The sequence below is a fragment of the Sorex araneus genome, chromosome 3 (genome assembly GCF_027595985.1).
Source record: "Sorex araneus isolate mSorAra2 chromosome 3, mSorAra2.pri, whole genome shotgun sequence".
NCBI lineage: Eukaryota > Metazoa > Chordata > Mammalia > Eulipotyphla > Soricidae > Sorex > Sorex araneus.
The window spans coordinates 80,433,252-80,450,581 of NC_073304.1; the positions used below are offsets into that span (position 1 = coordinate 80,433,252).

General features: G+C 41.0%; 1 protein-coding gene across 1 annotated transcript in view; it reads right to left on the reverse strand.

Moving 5' to 3' along the window:
* ZNF770 (zinc finger protein 770) overlaps positions 1 to 10,767 on the reverse strand; it is an 11,248-nt gene extending 481 nt beyond the window's left edge. Inside the window, exons 1-3 of the mRNA XM_055133764.1 lie at positions 10,667 to 10,767; positions 8,957 to 9,099; positions 1 to 6,059 (exon numbers count right to left, since the gene is read on the reverse strand). The exon at positions 1 to 6,059 is cut by the window's left edge and continues 481 nt beyond it. Of these exons, the coding sequence (XP_054989739.1) occupies positions 3,930 to 5,999 (2,070 nt within the window). The 5' untranslated portion in view covers positions 6,000 to 6,059; positions 8,957 to 9,099; positions 10,667 to 10,767 and the 3' untranslated portion in view covers positions 1 to 3,929. The remainder of the gene's footprint in view (positions 6,060 to 8,956; positions 9,100 to 10,666) is intronic.
* Positions 10,768 to 17,330: the final 6,563 nt, after the last annotated feature.

The following is a 17,330-nucleotide window of genomic DNA, read 5'->3' on the forward strand; positions in this document are numbered from 1 at the left end:
TGTGGCGCACACACTGTGATTTCAATGCTTGCTGGAGTAGAAAATACTTGCCAGGACTCCCACTTCCTTTTAGTTGTGGAGTTTATCAGATGGCCACAATCCTTTGTAGTGGCTGCAGTGTAGCCAGAAAGTGCTTGTGCTGCCATGAAAAGCAGGTAGAAGTGCCTGGAGACTCAAGCAGCAGAACTGCCAGGATCTCACTAAGTGGCATACAATGGCTCTGGGAATTTGAATTGTGACCATATGCTTTTGAGACAGGCATCCTAAGCCACTGCATCATTTTTTCTGGGTCCTCATCCTAAATCACTGAAAATATACTGGGATCATAAAGCACAACACAGAAGGATAGAGTGGTTCTGTTTATTTTCACAGGAGTATCTCCAATGGTACTAGGACACTTCGAGATCAATGCTGGTGATACTGATTTGCCTGTGCAGACCCGATGTGGTGTTCAGACCTAGTGGCATTGTGGGTCACCAGGACCATACTCAAATATGTTCAGGGGTTACCTGGGCTATGCAGGGATTGAATCCATGATTACATGCATGCAAAGCACCTGCTTCACACCTTTAAGAACTATCCTGGAGTAAGTTATATATCCTACTCTAGAGTGAGCCCCAAGTAGGTTTTCAAAGGGAACATGATTTTATTATAGTTTTGGGTAGCTGAAGATCGAGGTGATGAGCAATTCGCCAATTTACATATTCAATACCTTTATAGTTTATCTTATTTTTTTAAGCAATAAGCTATTAAGTCAATAGTCTCCATTTTAAGTGATCTAAACATGTGGAAATATCTATTTAAAATATATTTAGTTGTCATACAATACACAGTATTTAACCACCTTTTTTCTCTTAGCCAAATTTTTGGCTGATGGCTTTGGATATTCTATAATTGTATCTTTCAATGGTTTTCCTCTATTGTAAACCTTTTCTATAATTTTTCCAAGAATTTCTATAATCCCTTCCAAGCAAAGGAACCAGACTGAGAAAAATTGTTTCATAAGGCAGTAATGTCAATAATGTCAAATACTCCTGAGCCAGTTACTCTGGCCAAGATAATGCTAAACATTGGCTTGGCTAGACCTGGGTTACTCATTTCTGAACAGCCATGAGGGGAGATGAGAATATTCTGATAGGCTGTATTCTCAGGATTGTCTGCTGGAGCTGCAATTTAGGGTTCCACCCAAACCATGTGACTGGTACATTATGAGGGGGAAAATGTTGTAGTTCACAACTAAGGATACTCACTACAGTGACAATTAACAGAGTAGCTTCCAGAAAGTAGTAAGTAGGGATCACTTAGCATGAGGAGTAGTGCCCAGTCACAATCTCATGTATGCAAGGCAAGTGCTCTACTACTGAATCACATTCCTGGGCTTCTAATTATTTAGCATTAATCTGGAGATAAAGGCCAAAGAGGATAAATAAATGAGTAACATATCATACAACAGGCCATAAAGTTTTCTAGGTAATAAGTAGCTATCAAAGAGACAAAAAATAAGAAGATTGGAATATTTATGTAAGAAGTTCAATGGAGGGTGAAATGAGGTAGGCCCAAGAAGGTATTTCACTCTCAGTACCTTGTTCCAGTACTGTCTTTTTTCCCCTTTAAAAAAAAAGTCCAAACTTTTTAACTTGAAACTTTATTCTGAAATTTAAAGTTTTTAAGAATTATAACCAGCATCTAGTTTTCTTGAACACACACACACACATTTTGTACTAAATGTACTAAAATTGTAGGCCCTATTATAGAACAAAACAAGAAATATTCCCAGTAACTCAACCAGTTAAGTTACTTTAGTAAATAACAATGCTACAACCTAGAATTCCTAAAAAAAAATTTCTTCTAATTCTCTTGAAAGAAATTTACAAAGTTTACTTCTTTTCCAGAAAACCAGTCACTGATTCAACAATACCGTTAAAGCACGCAGCAAAATCATTATATAATATCAATATTTAATTTCTTACCATGCATGTACAGTTTATTTTCATTCCTATGAAACTTTCTACAAGAAGCTTTCAAAGGTAATGAGGTCTTTTTTCTTTCAGGGTACTTGAAATAGCACTACAGTACATCTTTTACAAAATTTTTACAGTACTCCAACTTTCAATATGAAGCAGTTTTAAAAGACATGGACAAAAAAAAGGATAAAAGGCATAGTAATGCCACTTAGAGAGAGAGTCTAATAATCATACAGGTACACCACTATTAGGACTCTCCCTAGTAGTGTGGGAAATAAGTATACAAGACATTTTACTTCAAATAAAATTACATAACCATTTTAGGAAATTTCCGAATATATAAATTCAAGCATTTCAAAAGGAAAAAACCCTTGAATCTTTATTCTTGGAAAATATGAGCTAATTACTTTTTACTTTCATATAACGGATGTATTCTTGAACAGTTTTGTGTAAAGCAAATTCTACAAACCATCTACTTGCTTGTACTTGAAAATATAAAAAAAACCTAAAGACAGTATTTGTAAAACATCTTATTCTGCACATTTGCACATCTTTGGGTTTTTATATATTAATAGTGTTCATATCCTTAAATTGCACTGGTTTTTCAAAATTTACCTGCAGCATCAGCAGACCAAGCTTAATATATCTCTCCTCCTGACTCCAAAGACAGCTCTTCGTCCAAGGTACAAGTCATAACTGTTCATGTAGCTATTTATTTTCAATAGAGAGCTTGTCACTGTATTTTATTATGCTAAGATAAATACCTTCCTGTTTTTCTTTCACTTTAGATGTATTTTGTTGCTAGAATATGACATTCCAAGAGGTTTGATAGAAAAATAGTAAATATAAAGGACACTTTGTCCCTATAAATCTTTTAGAAGTGAAATATCCCCCCCTGCCAAATTATGACAGTACTGTTTTTAAAAATGACATTCTGAACTCTCTGAGCATTAAAAAAATCTTACTAAAAAATTTACTGAGGATTCAAATAATTTTCTTTAGCATTAACCTTGCACAAATCATATTAAGGAACAAAAACTAAAATCATAAATAGTCATTACCATCTGGTCAAACTGAACAAGTAAACTCAAAAAACAACCATCCAATTAAAGAGGCACTGTAATGAAGTTTTAGTAACACAAATGCAAAACTCTTGTGGCTATGCACGGTTTATAGCTAAGTCTATCAATCATTAATAAGAAAACAGAGTTCTTCCTGTCAAAAGATAATACTGTATACCCATCAAAAAAGTATGGCACTTAGACTAATGTCTACCTGGAAAGTAAACATCATAAGTGTATAGAGGTGCATCCTACCCTCTCTCTTCTTGTAAATTCTTTGGTGAAAGACAAGAGCAAGATGGGCAAAAAAGCAATTTGAGTTTCCTGTGGAAAAGAAGGTAAAACCAGGAATCCCAAAAATAGCTTGGAAAAAGATCAATGAAAACACTTGCTTTCTCATTCACTTTCTCATTAATGTAATTTTAAAACTATAAGAAAAAGACTGCACTGGAATTTGAGTCATAGGTGGACTAAAAGATGCTGTTTTATAATGAAATATTGTGGGGCTATTTGATACAGCCAAAACCCACAATTTTTACCTAGGTCTTGAAATCAAGGTGTTAGTCATTCCTAAAAATTATGTGATCGAGTATTGGCACATCTTTGAGAGGTAACACTATTAATATAGCCAAAATTAAATACTTACTTTGTCATCATCACATTCTTCCTTCTAAATATTGAATTTGGCTGTTCCTGAAACATTTAGTTTTCTATGTGTTTTACTTTACTATGCTGGGAAGCAACTGCCTAAGAAATCATTCAACCTAATGCAGTCCTTCTGATAAAAAAATGTGTGTGTGTGTGTGTGTGTGTGTGTGTAACTCAAGCTTTAAAAACAAGATCACCAGAGAAACCGCAAAGGTGTTAAAGGTTCAATCAGTTACATAACAGAATTTAAAGACAACTACTTATCGAATGGTCGGTCTTTAAAGTGAGTAAGTTGATGTCTCTTCCAGTGAGGAGCTTGTCTGAATGTTTTGCCACAAACTGAACATTCAAAGGGTTTCTGCCCTGCATGAATTAGATAATGTCTTTCCAATTTAGATGGAGACCTAAAACTCTTAGAACAAACACTGCATTGGTAAAGAAGGCCATCATTCCTCTCCGGGGACTCTGAATAATTATAGCAATGACTATGTTGGTTCTGTTCTGAATATAGAAGCTCATTAGAGAGATAGGGCTGCCTTTTCCTGTAGGGGTCACCAAGAATGAAATCCTCCGACTCTGACTTAACTTTTATTTCTGATATTTGATCTGAATCTGAGACATTATGTTTTTGAAAACTCGGAGTTTGACACTGCTGGGAAGCATTACAGTTAATATTATCACCAGAATGACTGAAAAGTTTGTCCAAGTGTTCCAATTCTACTTGGCGAAGAGATCTTCTATAAGGAATCTTTTCAGTATGAGTTAATTTATGTCTTTTTAAATGAGCTGACTGTCTAAAAGACTTCCCACAAACATTACAGCCAAAAGGCCTCTGTCCAGTATGAATTAAATAATGTCTTTGTAGTTTGGATATAGAAGGAAATACTTTTTCACATTTGTCACAAGGACATATCTTATGTCCAGTATGCATGTTTTCACTTGTAACTGAAAAACCACACTGAAGCACTTCATAATTATCATAGAATTCCTCACCTGATGGGTCACAGGTAGGCACATCCTTATTATTCACTGGATTATCCAGAATCAACATGTTTTCTGCTGTAAGGATGCTTCTCAAGTTTTTCCCCATATTTTGGCTCTGGCAGTGCTTCTGCCAAGATAACGGCAAAGTCAATGCTTTCTTCTTTTTACTGCCAACAGTCTTATTATAGGTTCCATGATTGAAAAGAGAACCCGTAAGCACTTTCTGGGAATGTTCAGGGTTTTGCTCACCCGAAACAAGATCATATTTTTTCAAGAAACTAGTTTTAAATACTTTTTTCTCAGATTGAAAGTCATCTAATTTTTTACCCCCAGAACGTTTAAGCTTCGTCAAGATTTTTTTAACAATAGTTTTATAGCTGTAGTTTCTTTTGAGCCTGCTTGGAGTTTTGCCACCTTTGGCAGGAAAACACTTGTGTCCATTGAGAATCTGTTGTGATTCGAAACATTCTTCACATTCTGGACATTGAAAAGGGACGATATAAATGGAGTGGATACCAAGTTGACTATTCTCAGATTCACCTACATTACCATTTTCAAAACCATCTTGCTTTGTATTTAATTTATTAGGCAAGGGGCATGATTCTGTACTCTTTCCTTTTAATGAAAGGGTCTGAAAAGTCTTATTCCTCGTATGGATTTGTTTATGCTTCACAAGTTTGCTTTGGATCTTAAATCCTTTTTGACAAAAACAACATTGAAAAGGTCTTTCTTCTGAGTGTGTGAGTTGGTGAATTTTTAAATGAGTTGACTGTCGGAAAGATTTGCTGCACAGGACACATTTAAAAGGCCTCTGACCAGTATGAATGAGTGCATGCCTATCAAGTTTTGATTGCGACGGAAACATCTTGCCACAGATTTTACATACATGAATATTCTTTCTTTTATTTGCAGGGTTGTATGTAGGATCAGACTTAGAATGTGGATGCACTGCCCATCTCTCCTCTCCATACACTGTTTTATCTTGTTTGTCCTCCAACAATCTTTTGACCTGTTTAACATCATTCTGGTAGGTTTCATTGTGAAGTTGTTGGTGTTTGATGAATGTCTTCATATTTTTAAAGTGGCGCTGACAGGTGCTACATTTAAAAGGCAGATTATGAGTTAACTGATGTCTCTCCAGGTGGACTAACTGTCTAAAAGTTTTATGACACACATCACATTCAAATGGTTTTTGACCAGTATGAATAAGATAATGTCTCGCTAGCTTTGACGGTGTTTCAAAGTGCTTGAGGCAAATATTACAAATATATGGTCTATTTTTAGTTAGTTTGTTGGCTACTACACACTGTTGAATCTTTAGCATTTTAAAATTTTCAGCCATTTTATTCTTCAGTGACACACTCTGATGGGCTCCATAGTATTTTCAAAATTCCACAGATTCCTAAAAATTTAAAAAAAAAGTGCTAATTTTAAAATCATCTATTTACATGGAAACAAGTAAAATTTAAAGTATCCTTTGACATAAGAGATTAAGGATAAAGAAGAATCTCTCTTTTCCTGTGCTAAAAATTTAAAAGGTTAAAAAAATAGCTTAAAGAGCTGATGCATATGTTTGGCATACACAAAGCTGCTTGATCCCCAACAAAACTAACCCCCAAGCACTACTGGGAATGCCCCCAAGAGCCTAAGCACCACAGAGAAGTGAATAATCATTTTGGATGACTACTTTACCACATAAATAAATGCTTCATTTTTCAAAGGAAATGTTTTAAAATTCAATACAGCTCTAATTAATTACTTTTATTTATTTTTGGCTTTTTGGGTCACACCCAGTGATGCTCTGGGGTTACTCCTGGCTCTGCACTCAAGAATTAGTCCTGGCAGTGCTAAGGAGACCATATGTAATGTTGGGTATTGAACCAGGGTCAGTTACATGCAAGGCAAATGCCCTACCACTATGGCTTTCACACTGGCCCCAGTTCTGATTAATTTAAATGCTATGCTTAAAGGCGACTTTCTTGAGATTCTTAACATTAGATATTTTAATTCCAATTTTGCTATTTAATCATTAAGTATTTTTATGAATATTTAGTTGCTATCAATTTTAAAGATACCCTTAAGGCAGCTAGTATAAGAAATAAAAACATTATTACAAATGAGACATACTTTAGCATACCATGGATATGTCTGAAAATAGAATGTTTTGGTTATCAAAGTTAGAATCCTTATCTATATCAATATATTCTCAATTACTTCTTCTTTAGATTAATAAGAACATGTACAACCAAGAGAACAGTAAAACCTAAGCTCCAGACCTGAATTTGCCACATGTGATCTTGGTAGCAGAAGGAAATATAGGTTCTTCATCTCTTAAAAAGCTAATATGCCTCCTGGCCTGCCTATATTAAGCTTTTGTGAGATTCAGTATAGATCATGCATCTGAACATGTTGGAAAACTGTGAGATGATATGCAAATGCACTACTTCGCTTAAATCAAAATTTAAAACTTTTTTTCTTCTTTTTGGTGGGGGGCATATCCAGTGGTGCTCAGGGGACCATAGGTGGTGCTACAGATTGAAAAGGTCAGCTATATGCAAGGGAGAGCTGCATATACTATCTCTGGCCTCTCAAAACCTTTTCCTTATCTATCTAATATCAATTTTATTATTTATAACTAAGTTAAAACACAGTAAGTAAACTTAGTTCTTTTTAGTTATCCTTTTAAACTTTGTTGTGGAATTTCTGAAAGTACAAACAATTTTAAAATAATTTAAAGTTGAGTATGGCTCATTTTTCAGGAAATATAATGAAGTACTTCTGTTTCAGTTAAGATAAAGTATTAAAAAAAAAAGGACACATGTAAAAGTTTATCAGGTACTTTTGTAACCAACTTAAACCCTAACTTTTATCAGATAAGCTATTTTTCCTCCCATACTTCTTTTCACTTAGTTTCCTTAAATAAGGAAGTCTGATCCAAGAAAACAAAAATGTCTGGGGTAATATGGCTCAGCAGTAGACTGCATGCCTCCCGCTTGTGAGGACCTAGGTTTGATCCACAGCGCTGATAGAGAAACCATTCATTCTAGGCCCCCCATTCTAATGTCTTCTAGCTGAAATTTAAAAAGTTCACTGGAATTCTTTTTTCAATTAATGTGTTAAGAATCCAATATATAAACTATTTGCTAATTAATATCTTCTAGATACTAGTTTCTTCCAGCTGTCAGGATTATAATGAATGTGGAGTTGCAAACAACCTTAAAATTGTTTTAAAATAAATCTGACCTTTTAAAAATCAGCAAATGATTGATATTTGTATTTATTTTATATACTTATATCCCTAGTATCATGTAAAATTTCTTGTGAAGAAAGGGTTTGTAAGTGGAAAAGCTTAAGAATCCCTATTCTAAAAAACATAAAGTTACAAACACACTGAAACTCAGGGTTCTTTGAATTACCCTCTCCCCAAATTATATTTATTGACCAAATATTTTTCCTTATTTAATTTTGGGTTTGGGGCAATACCTGGCAGTGCTCAGGGGTCACTCTGACAGTGATTAAACCATGTAGTGCTGGGAATGAATCTGGTATTCTGCATGCAAAGTATGCACTTAGTCCTAAAGTTCTTTAAGCTCTCTCTCTCCAGCCCAAGTATTTTCAACTAGTTACCGCACACTATCTTTCACTCTTATATCACTACTTACTAATGTACTGCAAAATCAGCTTAGTGGATCATAATCTGAATTTGTGTAATAAAAAAGAGCAGAAAATAGTAAACTGAGTCATATTTTGTGAAGCTTTTGTATGAAGCAGTAAGAAGAAAAAAATCAGTTATGAAATCTGTTCCTCGCATACCCCTTCACATAACACTAGAGAAACTGACAACAAATCACTGTACTCAAAGCAGTAATTTTTAAGACCAGGTTCATTTGATGAGACAGGATTACTATGGAAAGGGATGTAAAGGGACTTTTTTTATTTCATTCAATAGATCCATATAATCCAAGATAATTATTACAAGAATCTACTTAGGGGCCAAATGAAATATGTCACACAAACCTATGCAAAATAATCTGACTACAAGTCATTATATAAATTACAAAGGACACACTGAAACTTAGATCCTCATAAACAACAATTGGTGTTACTGATAGATATTTTAAAAACTTGAAGGTGATCAACTTCCAAGTCTTTAAATACCCACATTCACAATTATGAGAATTATGCTCTACGTTCAATGAACTGCCAAGAACCTGGAAATTCCGAATGAGTAATCAATTAAGTGGTTCATTATGACAAAGAGCCAAACTGAAGTTAATAATCAAGCCTTTATTCACTTACTTCAAGACTGCAACACTGAAAAGACAAAAGCAGTACTGCCTCTCTGGTGGTCCATTAAATGGAACCATTCGAGGTGGATGAGGAGCAGAAGGCTACATAGCATTCAATCATCTCAGTGCAGAGAAGTTTCTTAAGTGCGGTTTCTGTAGGCCAGGAGAGGAAGGAGGGAAACGTCAAAATGGAGAAAAGCAACTCTCCCACGTACACTCGTCCCAACTCCCCACTCCTACTAGGGCATTCTTGGTGGAGGAGACTGGAATGACACTAGGTACCTGTGTGAGAAATGCAGTGTAGAGTGAGCTTAGCTAGCAAAGGGGAAAGGGTGAAACTTTGCCAACGCAAATGCCTCCCACAAAACTGCAATGTTCCCGCTCTGAATGGCATACATGTAGTGGAGGGAGAGTAGCTTTTCCCAGCCCAGGGCAGCCAGGTCAAGTCTTGTGCTTCTCCATGCTGGCTGCCTATGGCTGGGTATAGAGTCAGGTACTATAACTCCCATTGTCTATCTTCCTTTCCTGTAAACATTTCTGCAGAACACTGGGTTGGGGGGAGAAATCACACACTAGCCGTGCACACTACTTTCTCTGATTATAATAGAAACTGACATCTCCAATTCCAGTGCCAGAATGAGTCTATGGATGATTCGCTACCATTAAGCACTAAGGCTGAAAATGATTGTCACCTGCCTCCACGCCATGTGGGAAGCATTAAGAGCCCATAGAGCCAGGCCCAAGGATGACAAGTGAGGATCTCATCTCCTATTTATAAGTGACAGCTCAGGGGTCCCCAAGCTGTAAGCTCAGGGCCTCCTGGACTTATACAGGTGCACATTCATTTCATAAGAGTCTTGAACCCTCCTTCAACTGAGTCTTTTTTGATATCATTAAAAAAAAAATCTTATACTAAAAATAAAAACAAAAAAACGCAGCCCAACCGTGGGTGCTTTTTCCTGTTAAATTGGGGTGGGTGGAGAGTTCAACCTCAGTGGTTCAAGCAGGAATTGATTCTGACAACAAGATTCTGTTGGAAGACTGAAAACTGAAAGGGGTTGGGGGATACGTTCCTTCCAGGCTGAAAATGTGTTTTATTTTTTTAACCCTCACCCCCCCAGTCTAACTGGTTCCGTTAACACGAAGCGAGTAAGAAGCGAGGGGAAAAACTCTGCCCCCGTCAGCGGTGGCGGCGGTGGGGGAGGAGGGGGGAGAAATCGGCCTCCCTGGCCGCTGGGCTCGGAGTTCTGCGCTCCAACGAGCGGTTTCGGCCCGGCTTCCCCGAACCGCCCTTGCGGCCCGAGCCCTCGACCCTCGCGGGGCGCTCCCACCGCGAACCCGGGTCCGACACTCCCGCCTCCACGGACCGCGGGGTCGAGCGCGGCGCCGGGGTGTTGGGCCAAGTTCCACCCGAGGCCAAGCTGAGGGGGGTGGGGCACAAGTGCCCAGGGTCCGGGCTGGCGCCGAGCTTGCGAGTACGAAAAAGCACGCGACGGGGAGCTCCCCGGGTTGGAGCCAAGCGGCTTCCCCGGGCGCCGTCATCCTCCGGGACGCCCGTCCCCCGAGACGCGGGCGGGAGCGAGGACGCGGCGCCCTCTTCTCCGGAGTCCTCGGGAGCGGGGGGCGCGGGGGAGACGGCGGGCAGGGCAGAGCCTTCCAAGGGGCGCGCGGGGAGGGCATTCTACCGCACACCCGGGTTCCGGAACTCCTCCTCACGCACCTGGAGCCGGCCAGGCGGCGGCGACACGCGAAGGGCCCGGGCGGACGCCGCACAGGCAGCGAACGCGCGTCCGCGGGCCGGCGCGACCACGGCCCTAGTGCGCAGGCGCGGCGCGGCGCGGCTCGGGAGCGCCGCCGGGGGACGGGTCCGGCTGGAAACAGGCTCCCCCTCGCCCGGGGCCCGCTCCAGGCCCGCTCCGCCTCGCGTCTCCCCGGAGACCCGCGCCACCTACAGGCGCGCGCCCGGGCCGCGGGGCGCTCCGAGCCCACAACGCCGAGCGCGGGGTAGAGAATACGGGGCTCGGGCACGTCCCCGTTTCCTCCCGAATTCCTGACAGAGGAGGCTGCAGCCCCGACCGGCGGGCCTGAGCTCGCCGCCTGCTCGCCCTAACCTAGAACCCGCGAGGTCAGTCAGGGCTTCGCCGGGCGCGTCTCCTCAGCGTCTGCACAGAGTGGCGCTTGACCCGCGCGCTCCGTGGCGGCCTGGCCTGTGTGGGGGCAGCTTGGACGAAGCTCCCTTCCAGCTCTCCCGGACTGGCCAGCTCACTCATTTCTCTTTTCGGGGAGCCCCCGCAAGGTTCTTGAAACTTCAGTGGTTGGTCACGTCCAGGCGTGCTTAGCGTTTTCTGACGGTTTGACGACAGGCATTGCACAGAGCCCCCCCCCCCCCACCCCACCCCACCCCACCCCACTTCCCGGCTTAATGCCTAGTGGGTGGTAAGCACTCAAGTGGCAGGTTTCATGTCTTCCAGTACGATTTTCTGTTGAACACAAACTTAGGAAGTGATAAGATCTTATTTAAAAAAATAAATAAATAAATTGGGGGGCCGGAGTGATAGTTACGGCGGGTAGGGCGTTTGCCTTGTTCCCGGCATCCCATACGGTACCCTGAGCACTGTCAGGAGTAAGTCTGGAGTGCAGAGCCAGGAGTAACTTGAGCATTGTTGGGTGTGACCCAAAAAGCAGATAATAATAATAATAATAGTAATCACTGTCATTGTCATCCCGTTGCTCATCGATTTGCTCGAGCAGGCACCAGTAATGTCCCCATTATGAGACTTGTTCCTTTTTTCTGCATAGTGAATATGCCAAGGGTAGCTTGCAAGGCTCTGCCCTGCGGGCGAGATACTCTCAGTAGCCTGCGGGCTCTCAGAGAGGGGTGGAGGAATCAAACCTGGGTCAGCCACGTGCAAGGGGAACGCCATACCCGTTGTGCTATTGCTCCAGCCCAATAATAATAATAAAATAAATAAATTGGAAAATACCGGGATCGGGAGATGGTGCAATGGTTAGGGCCCCTCATGTTACCTGAGCACGGGGATGAATATGACCCTGGTGTTCCCCAGCGTCAGATGGTCCAGGTATCCCCCACATTGCAGTGCCAAAGCAGAATCATAATCTTGGGTCCTTGTGCTGAATCATCAGTCTCCTAGTTATTGAATTGCTGGTGGGACTCCCGAGCACCAAAGCACTGCTTGGGAACCCTTCCTCCTTTTAAAAATTTTACTTATTTATTATTGAATGAGATTACATGTTTTACAATACTGTTAATAATGATTTTTCCTGTACATAATACCAACACCGCACCCATTACCAGTATACCTACTCCCCATAGCTCATTTTTTATGTTGTTTTTGGGTCACACCCAGCAAGCGGTGCTCAGGATTTACTCTTGGCTCTGACTCAGGGAGTAATTCTGGTGGGTGGGCTTGGGCGACCATGTGGGGTCTATGGATCAACCCGGGTAACACCCATTTTTTTAAATAGAGAAAGCAAAACATATTCAGGAACTTAACATTAGCAACTGATAAAAGATATGTGATATCAAAAAGAAAACATCCAACCCCATTAGAAAATGAGGCGATGAAATGGACAGAAACTTTCTCAAAGAAAAGGTCTGAATGGCCAAAAGAAACATGAAAAAATGTTCCTCATCACTAATCATCAGGGAAATGCAGATCAAAACAACAAAGAGATACCATCTCACACCACAGAGACTGGTCCATATCCGAAAGAACCAAAGCAATTGGTGTTGACGTGGGTGTGGGGAGAAAGGGACCTTCCTTCACTGCTGGTGAGAATGTTGACTGAGTCAGCCCTTTTGGAAAACAATATGGACGCTTCTCAAAAAATTAGAAATTGAGCTCCCATTTGACCCAGCAATACCACTTCTGGGAATATATCCAGAGAGGCAAAAAAGTAGTTGAAATGACTTCTGCACTTGTATGTTCATTGCAGCACTGTTTACAATAGCCAGAATCAGGAAAAAACCCAAGTCCCTGAGAACAGATGACTGGTTAAAGAAACGGTACACCTACACAATGGAATACTATGCAGCTGTTAGAAAAGACGAAGTCATGAACTTTGCATATAAGTGGATCAACATGGAAAATATCATGCTAAGTGAAATGAGTCAAAAAGAGAGAGACAGACATAGAAAGATTGCACTCATCTGTGGAATATAAAATAACAGAATGGGAGACTAACACAAGAATAGTAGAGATAATTACCAGGAGGTTTGCTCCACGGCTTGGAAGCTGGCCTCACATGCTAGGGGAAAAGGCAGCTCAGATAGAGAAGGGAACACCAAGTAAAGTGTGGTTGGAAGACCCGCCCAGGATGGGAGATGTGTGCTGAAAGTAGACTATAGATTGAGTACGATGGCCACTTAATACCTCTATTGCAAACCACAACTCCCGAAAGAGAAAACAAAAGGGAATGTCCTGCCACAAAGGCGGGGGTGGGGGGTGGGGGAAGAGAGTGGAGGGGTAGTAGGAATACTGGGATCATTGGCAGTGGAGAATGGGCACTGGTGGAGGGATGGGTACTTAAGCATTATATGACTGAAACACAAACACAAAAATATGTAAATCTGTAACTGTACCCTCAAGGTGATTCACTAATAAAAAATAAAATAATCTTTTTAGAAAAAAGAACAGAAAACATAACAAAAGAAATAATAATGGAATAATAGAAGACATCCCAAATCCTGGAAGGAACTGAAAAAATACATCTGTGAAACTAATAAAAAAAAATTAGTCTGGGTGATGCCACAGGAAAGGTCTGGAGGTTTTGGTGGTCCTCTCTTGTTCTTACTGAAACCTTTAGATTCTCCTGTATTGTATCTTTTTCTGGGAAAGGGGGCCTTAACTGGGGGGTGCCTCAGTTTCTCCATATCCAAAGTGCTCAGAATTTACATCTCAAAGTAATGTGTTACCCATTGCTTTATAAAAATGGAACCACTATGGGTTTCAAAGATATGAAGCTATTCATGATTGAGTGTCAGGCACAAAATGTTCCAATACTAATCCCTTCACTAGTGTCCATTTCCCTCAAACAATGTCCCTGGTTTCCCTATTGCCCCCCACGCACCTCCCAAGTATGATTTAGTAGAGGACATCTTTTTCTTTTTATTTCTCTTTCCTTAAGAACGGTGGTCGCAAATGTGGCCACGCAACACATCATAAGATACTCCTTACCCATTCTCCATAAGTACCAACACCACATTTGATGGGGTACAGATAGTAGGCAATAAATCATAGGCAGAAATATATATTTATGTATATATACATATTTTCAAATATACACGAAAGTTCACATCACTAAACCTTTAACAACATGTTAATGATATCCTAAAGAATGTTTTAATAGACCCTGCCAAAATAGAACAATCTTAACACTGCTTCCTATATGAAAACTTTTTTGTAAGCATTTTCAGTGGTTCTTCATAACAGACAATACAAAATATATTTTGGTTGTGCTTTGGGACAGGGATTGGGGCTTTAGATGGAAACATCACAAATTTGGTGATGGGATGGTGTAATGGTGGTGAGATTGGTGTTTGAATATTAAATGTAATCAAATATTGTGAACTTGTATCATTTGTATCACTTGTCATCCCGTTGATCTTCAATTTGCTCAAGTGGGCGCCAGTAATGTCTCCATTCATCCCTGTCGCGTGCTAGTGTAGCCCAATGGTATCTGCTCGCTCCAGGAACACGAAAAGCCTCAAACTGTTTGTTCAGGGTTTTGACGAAGAAGTCTGACCATCTCGTAGGTGGATTTTGATGTCCCTTGGAATCCAGTTAATAATAGCTCTAGTCCAGCGGTCATCTCTAAATTGCTTTATGTGACTGGCCCATCTGATTTTTGATGCCTTGGTAAAAGAAACAGTGTCCCTGGTTCTTGATCGTCGACAGAGGTCGGAACTCCAGATTCCTTCTCTTGCTTGAGTGAAATATGATTCCAAGCATAGCTCTTTTGATTCCTCTTTGGGAGACCTGAATAGTGGTCTCATCCTGTTTTCCTAGGGTTCAGGTCCCTGAGGTGTATTTTAGTGCAGGAAGAATGGTGGAGTAGAAGAATTGTGTCCGGAGCTGGAGATTCTTCTTCCTCTTAATCACTTATTCAATGCTCTTGAAGGCGTTCTATGCTCCTCTCTTTCTCCTATGCAGTTCTGGAGCCAAGTTGTTTCTCATGTTGAGTTCTCGACCCAGGCACACATAGCTGCTGCATTCGGAGATGTTCATTCCTTTGAGAGCAAATGGAACATCAGGGACTCGTTCATTTTTCATGAACATTGTTTTGCTGAGATTCAGCTGCAGTCCGACCTTTCCACACTCACGGTCGAAGTCAGTCAGCATTTGTGCTGCTTGGCTAATTTTTGGTGTTATTAGAATGATGTCATCAGCGAAGCGGAGGTGGTGTGGTTGCTGACTGTCTATCTTCACTCCCATTCCTTCCCATTCGAGTCGTTGCATGATTTTCTCAAGGGTGGCACTGAAGAGTTTTGGTGAAATGGTATCACCCTGCCGAACCCCTCTTTTTACGTCAGTAATCACTTCCTTGTAGAATGGTGAGATCCTGGTGGTGAATCCATAACACAGCTCGAGGAGGATCTTGATGTACTGAGTTTGAACGCCCTGTTTGGCTAGGGCTTTGATGACCGCTTCAGTCTCAACAGAATCAAAGGCCTTGTTTAAATTGATGAACGTAGACAGAGTTGCATCTTGAACTCTCACAAAACTTCAATGAGCTTGGTCACAGTGTAGGTAAGGTCGATCTTGCTGAATCCTTTTCAGAACCCAGCTTGCTCGCATGGTTGTCCTTTGTCTAGTGTTATGCCTATTCTATTCAGGATGACTCGAGTGAACAACTTGTAGACAACGGACAATAGGCAGATTGGGCGATAGTTGCCAATGTCATTTAGTCTCCCTTCTTGTACAACAGAACGGTCCGGCTGGTTTTCCATTGGGATGGAACCTTGTATTCGGACAGGTAGTGTGTGAAGAGCCGAGCCAGTGTATTGATTAGTACTGGTGGCAGATTCTTCAGGTGTTTGGGTCTGACCTTGTCTGGACCAGGTGCTGTATGCATCTTTACCAATGAAATGGCATGTCAGATTTCAGAAGGGAGGATGGACGTTGGGAACAACATATTCATCCTGCGGAATTTGGTATGTGGGCAGGTGGATTTGGCTGTCAAAGAGATCCAAGTAGAAGTTGTGAATAATCCTCTCCATTGCCCTTCTGGAAGGTGTGATAGACCCATCAGGACATCAGAGGATAGTCATCTTGGTCTTGTAGTTGGTGAAGGACAGGGGAGTGTTGCGAATACTTTTCCCAGCTTCTACCACACTAGCCAACACTGCTGCTCTTCTCTCTTTGAGGTCTTCCTTTATCGCTTCTCTGCACATCTTTGCGAATTTGGATGTTTGCTTGTGATTGCCTGAGGCTTATGCCAAACCACATTGGCGAGTGAGCTCGAGAGTTTCTGAAGACAAGCATCTGTTTGTGGTTTTCCCACTCTCAGCATTTCTCACGCAGTCATGGAGGTGCTGAACCAGTCGATTGTATTCCTTGTCGATGTTGTCAACAATAGCATCTTCCCACATTGCCGCAATAGTACCAAAGAGCTCTCACTTGGTGGCCCTTCTTAAATTTAGACTTTGCAGACCTTTCTCCCCGTTCTGTGAAATAGAATTTTGCATTATGGAGACGGTGGTCCGATCCCATTTGTAATTTTGGGACAACAGCGACATCGGTCAGGCAAAACCTTCAATTGAATATGATGTGTCAGTTTCATTGTGGAACTGTCCACCGGGAGACTCCCATGTCCAACGTTTAGATTCAGCCTTCTGGAACTGTGAGTTACCATGGATGGTCTTGGTTGACATGATGAACTCACACAATCTCTCACCCTGTTCGTTCCATTCTAGGCCATGGGTCCCAATGTGGAGTTCTTTGGGCAACCTCAGTCCTATCTTGGCATTAAAATCATCAACAATGATCTTATAGAAGGTGTGGTATTCTTTATAGAGCTTCTCCAGCTCCATGTAGAACTTTTCAATTTCTTCTTCATCGTAGTTGGATGTTGGGGCGTAGATGACGAATATAGAAACTGCCATCAGTGAGCCACATCTATTTAAGTGTAATCATCTGATTCAGGTTGTTAGGCATTCGAATGAATCAATGCGAATGGCCAAGTTCGTGTTGATAAGGACACTGACGCCACCAATGCCTTTGTTGTCACATGTTCCGAGGAACTGTTCTTCTCCAGTGTCGAAAATGGTGTGATGTGATCGATGCCTTTTCATTTCAATAATAACAATGGGCCTCAAAACAAGAAGGCATTGTGAACTACCTTATAAAATAAAAAAATTTAAA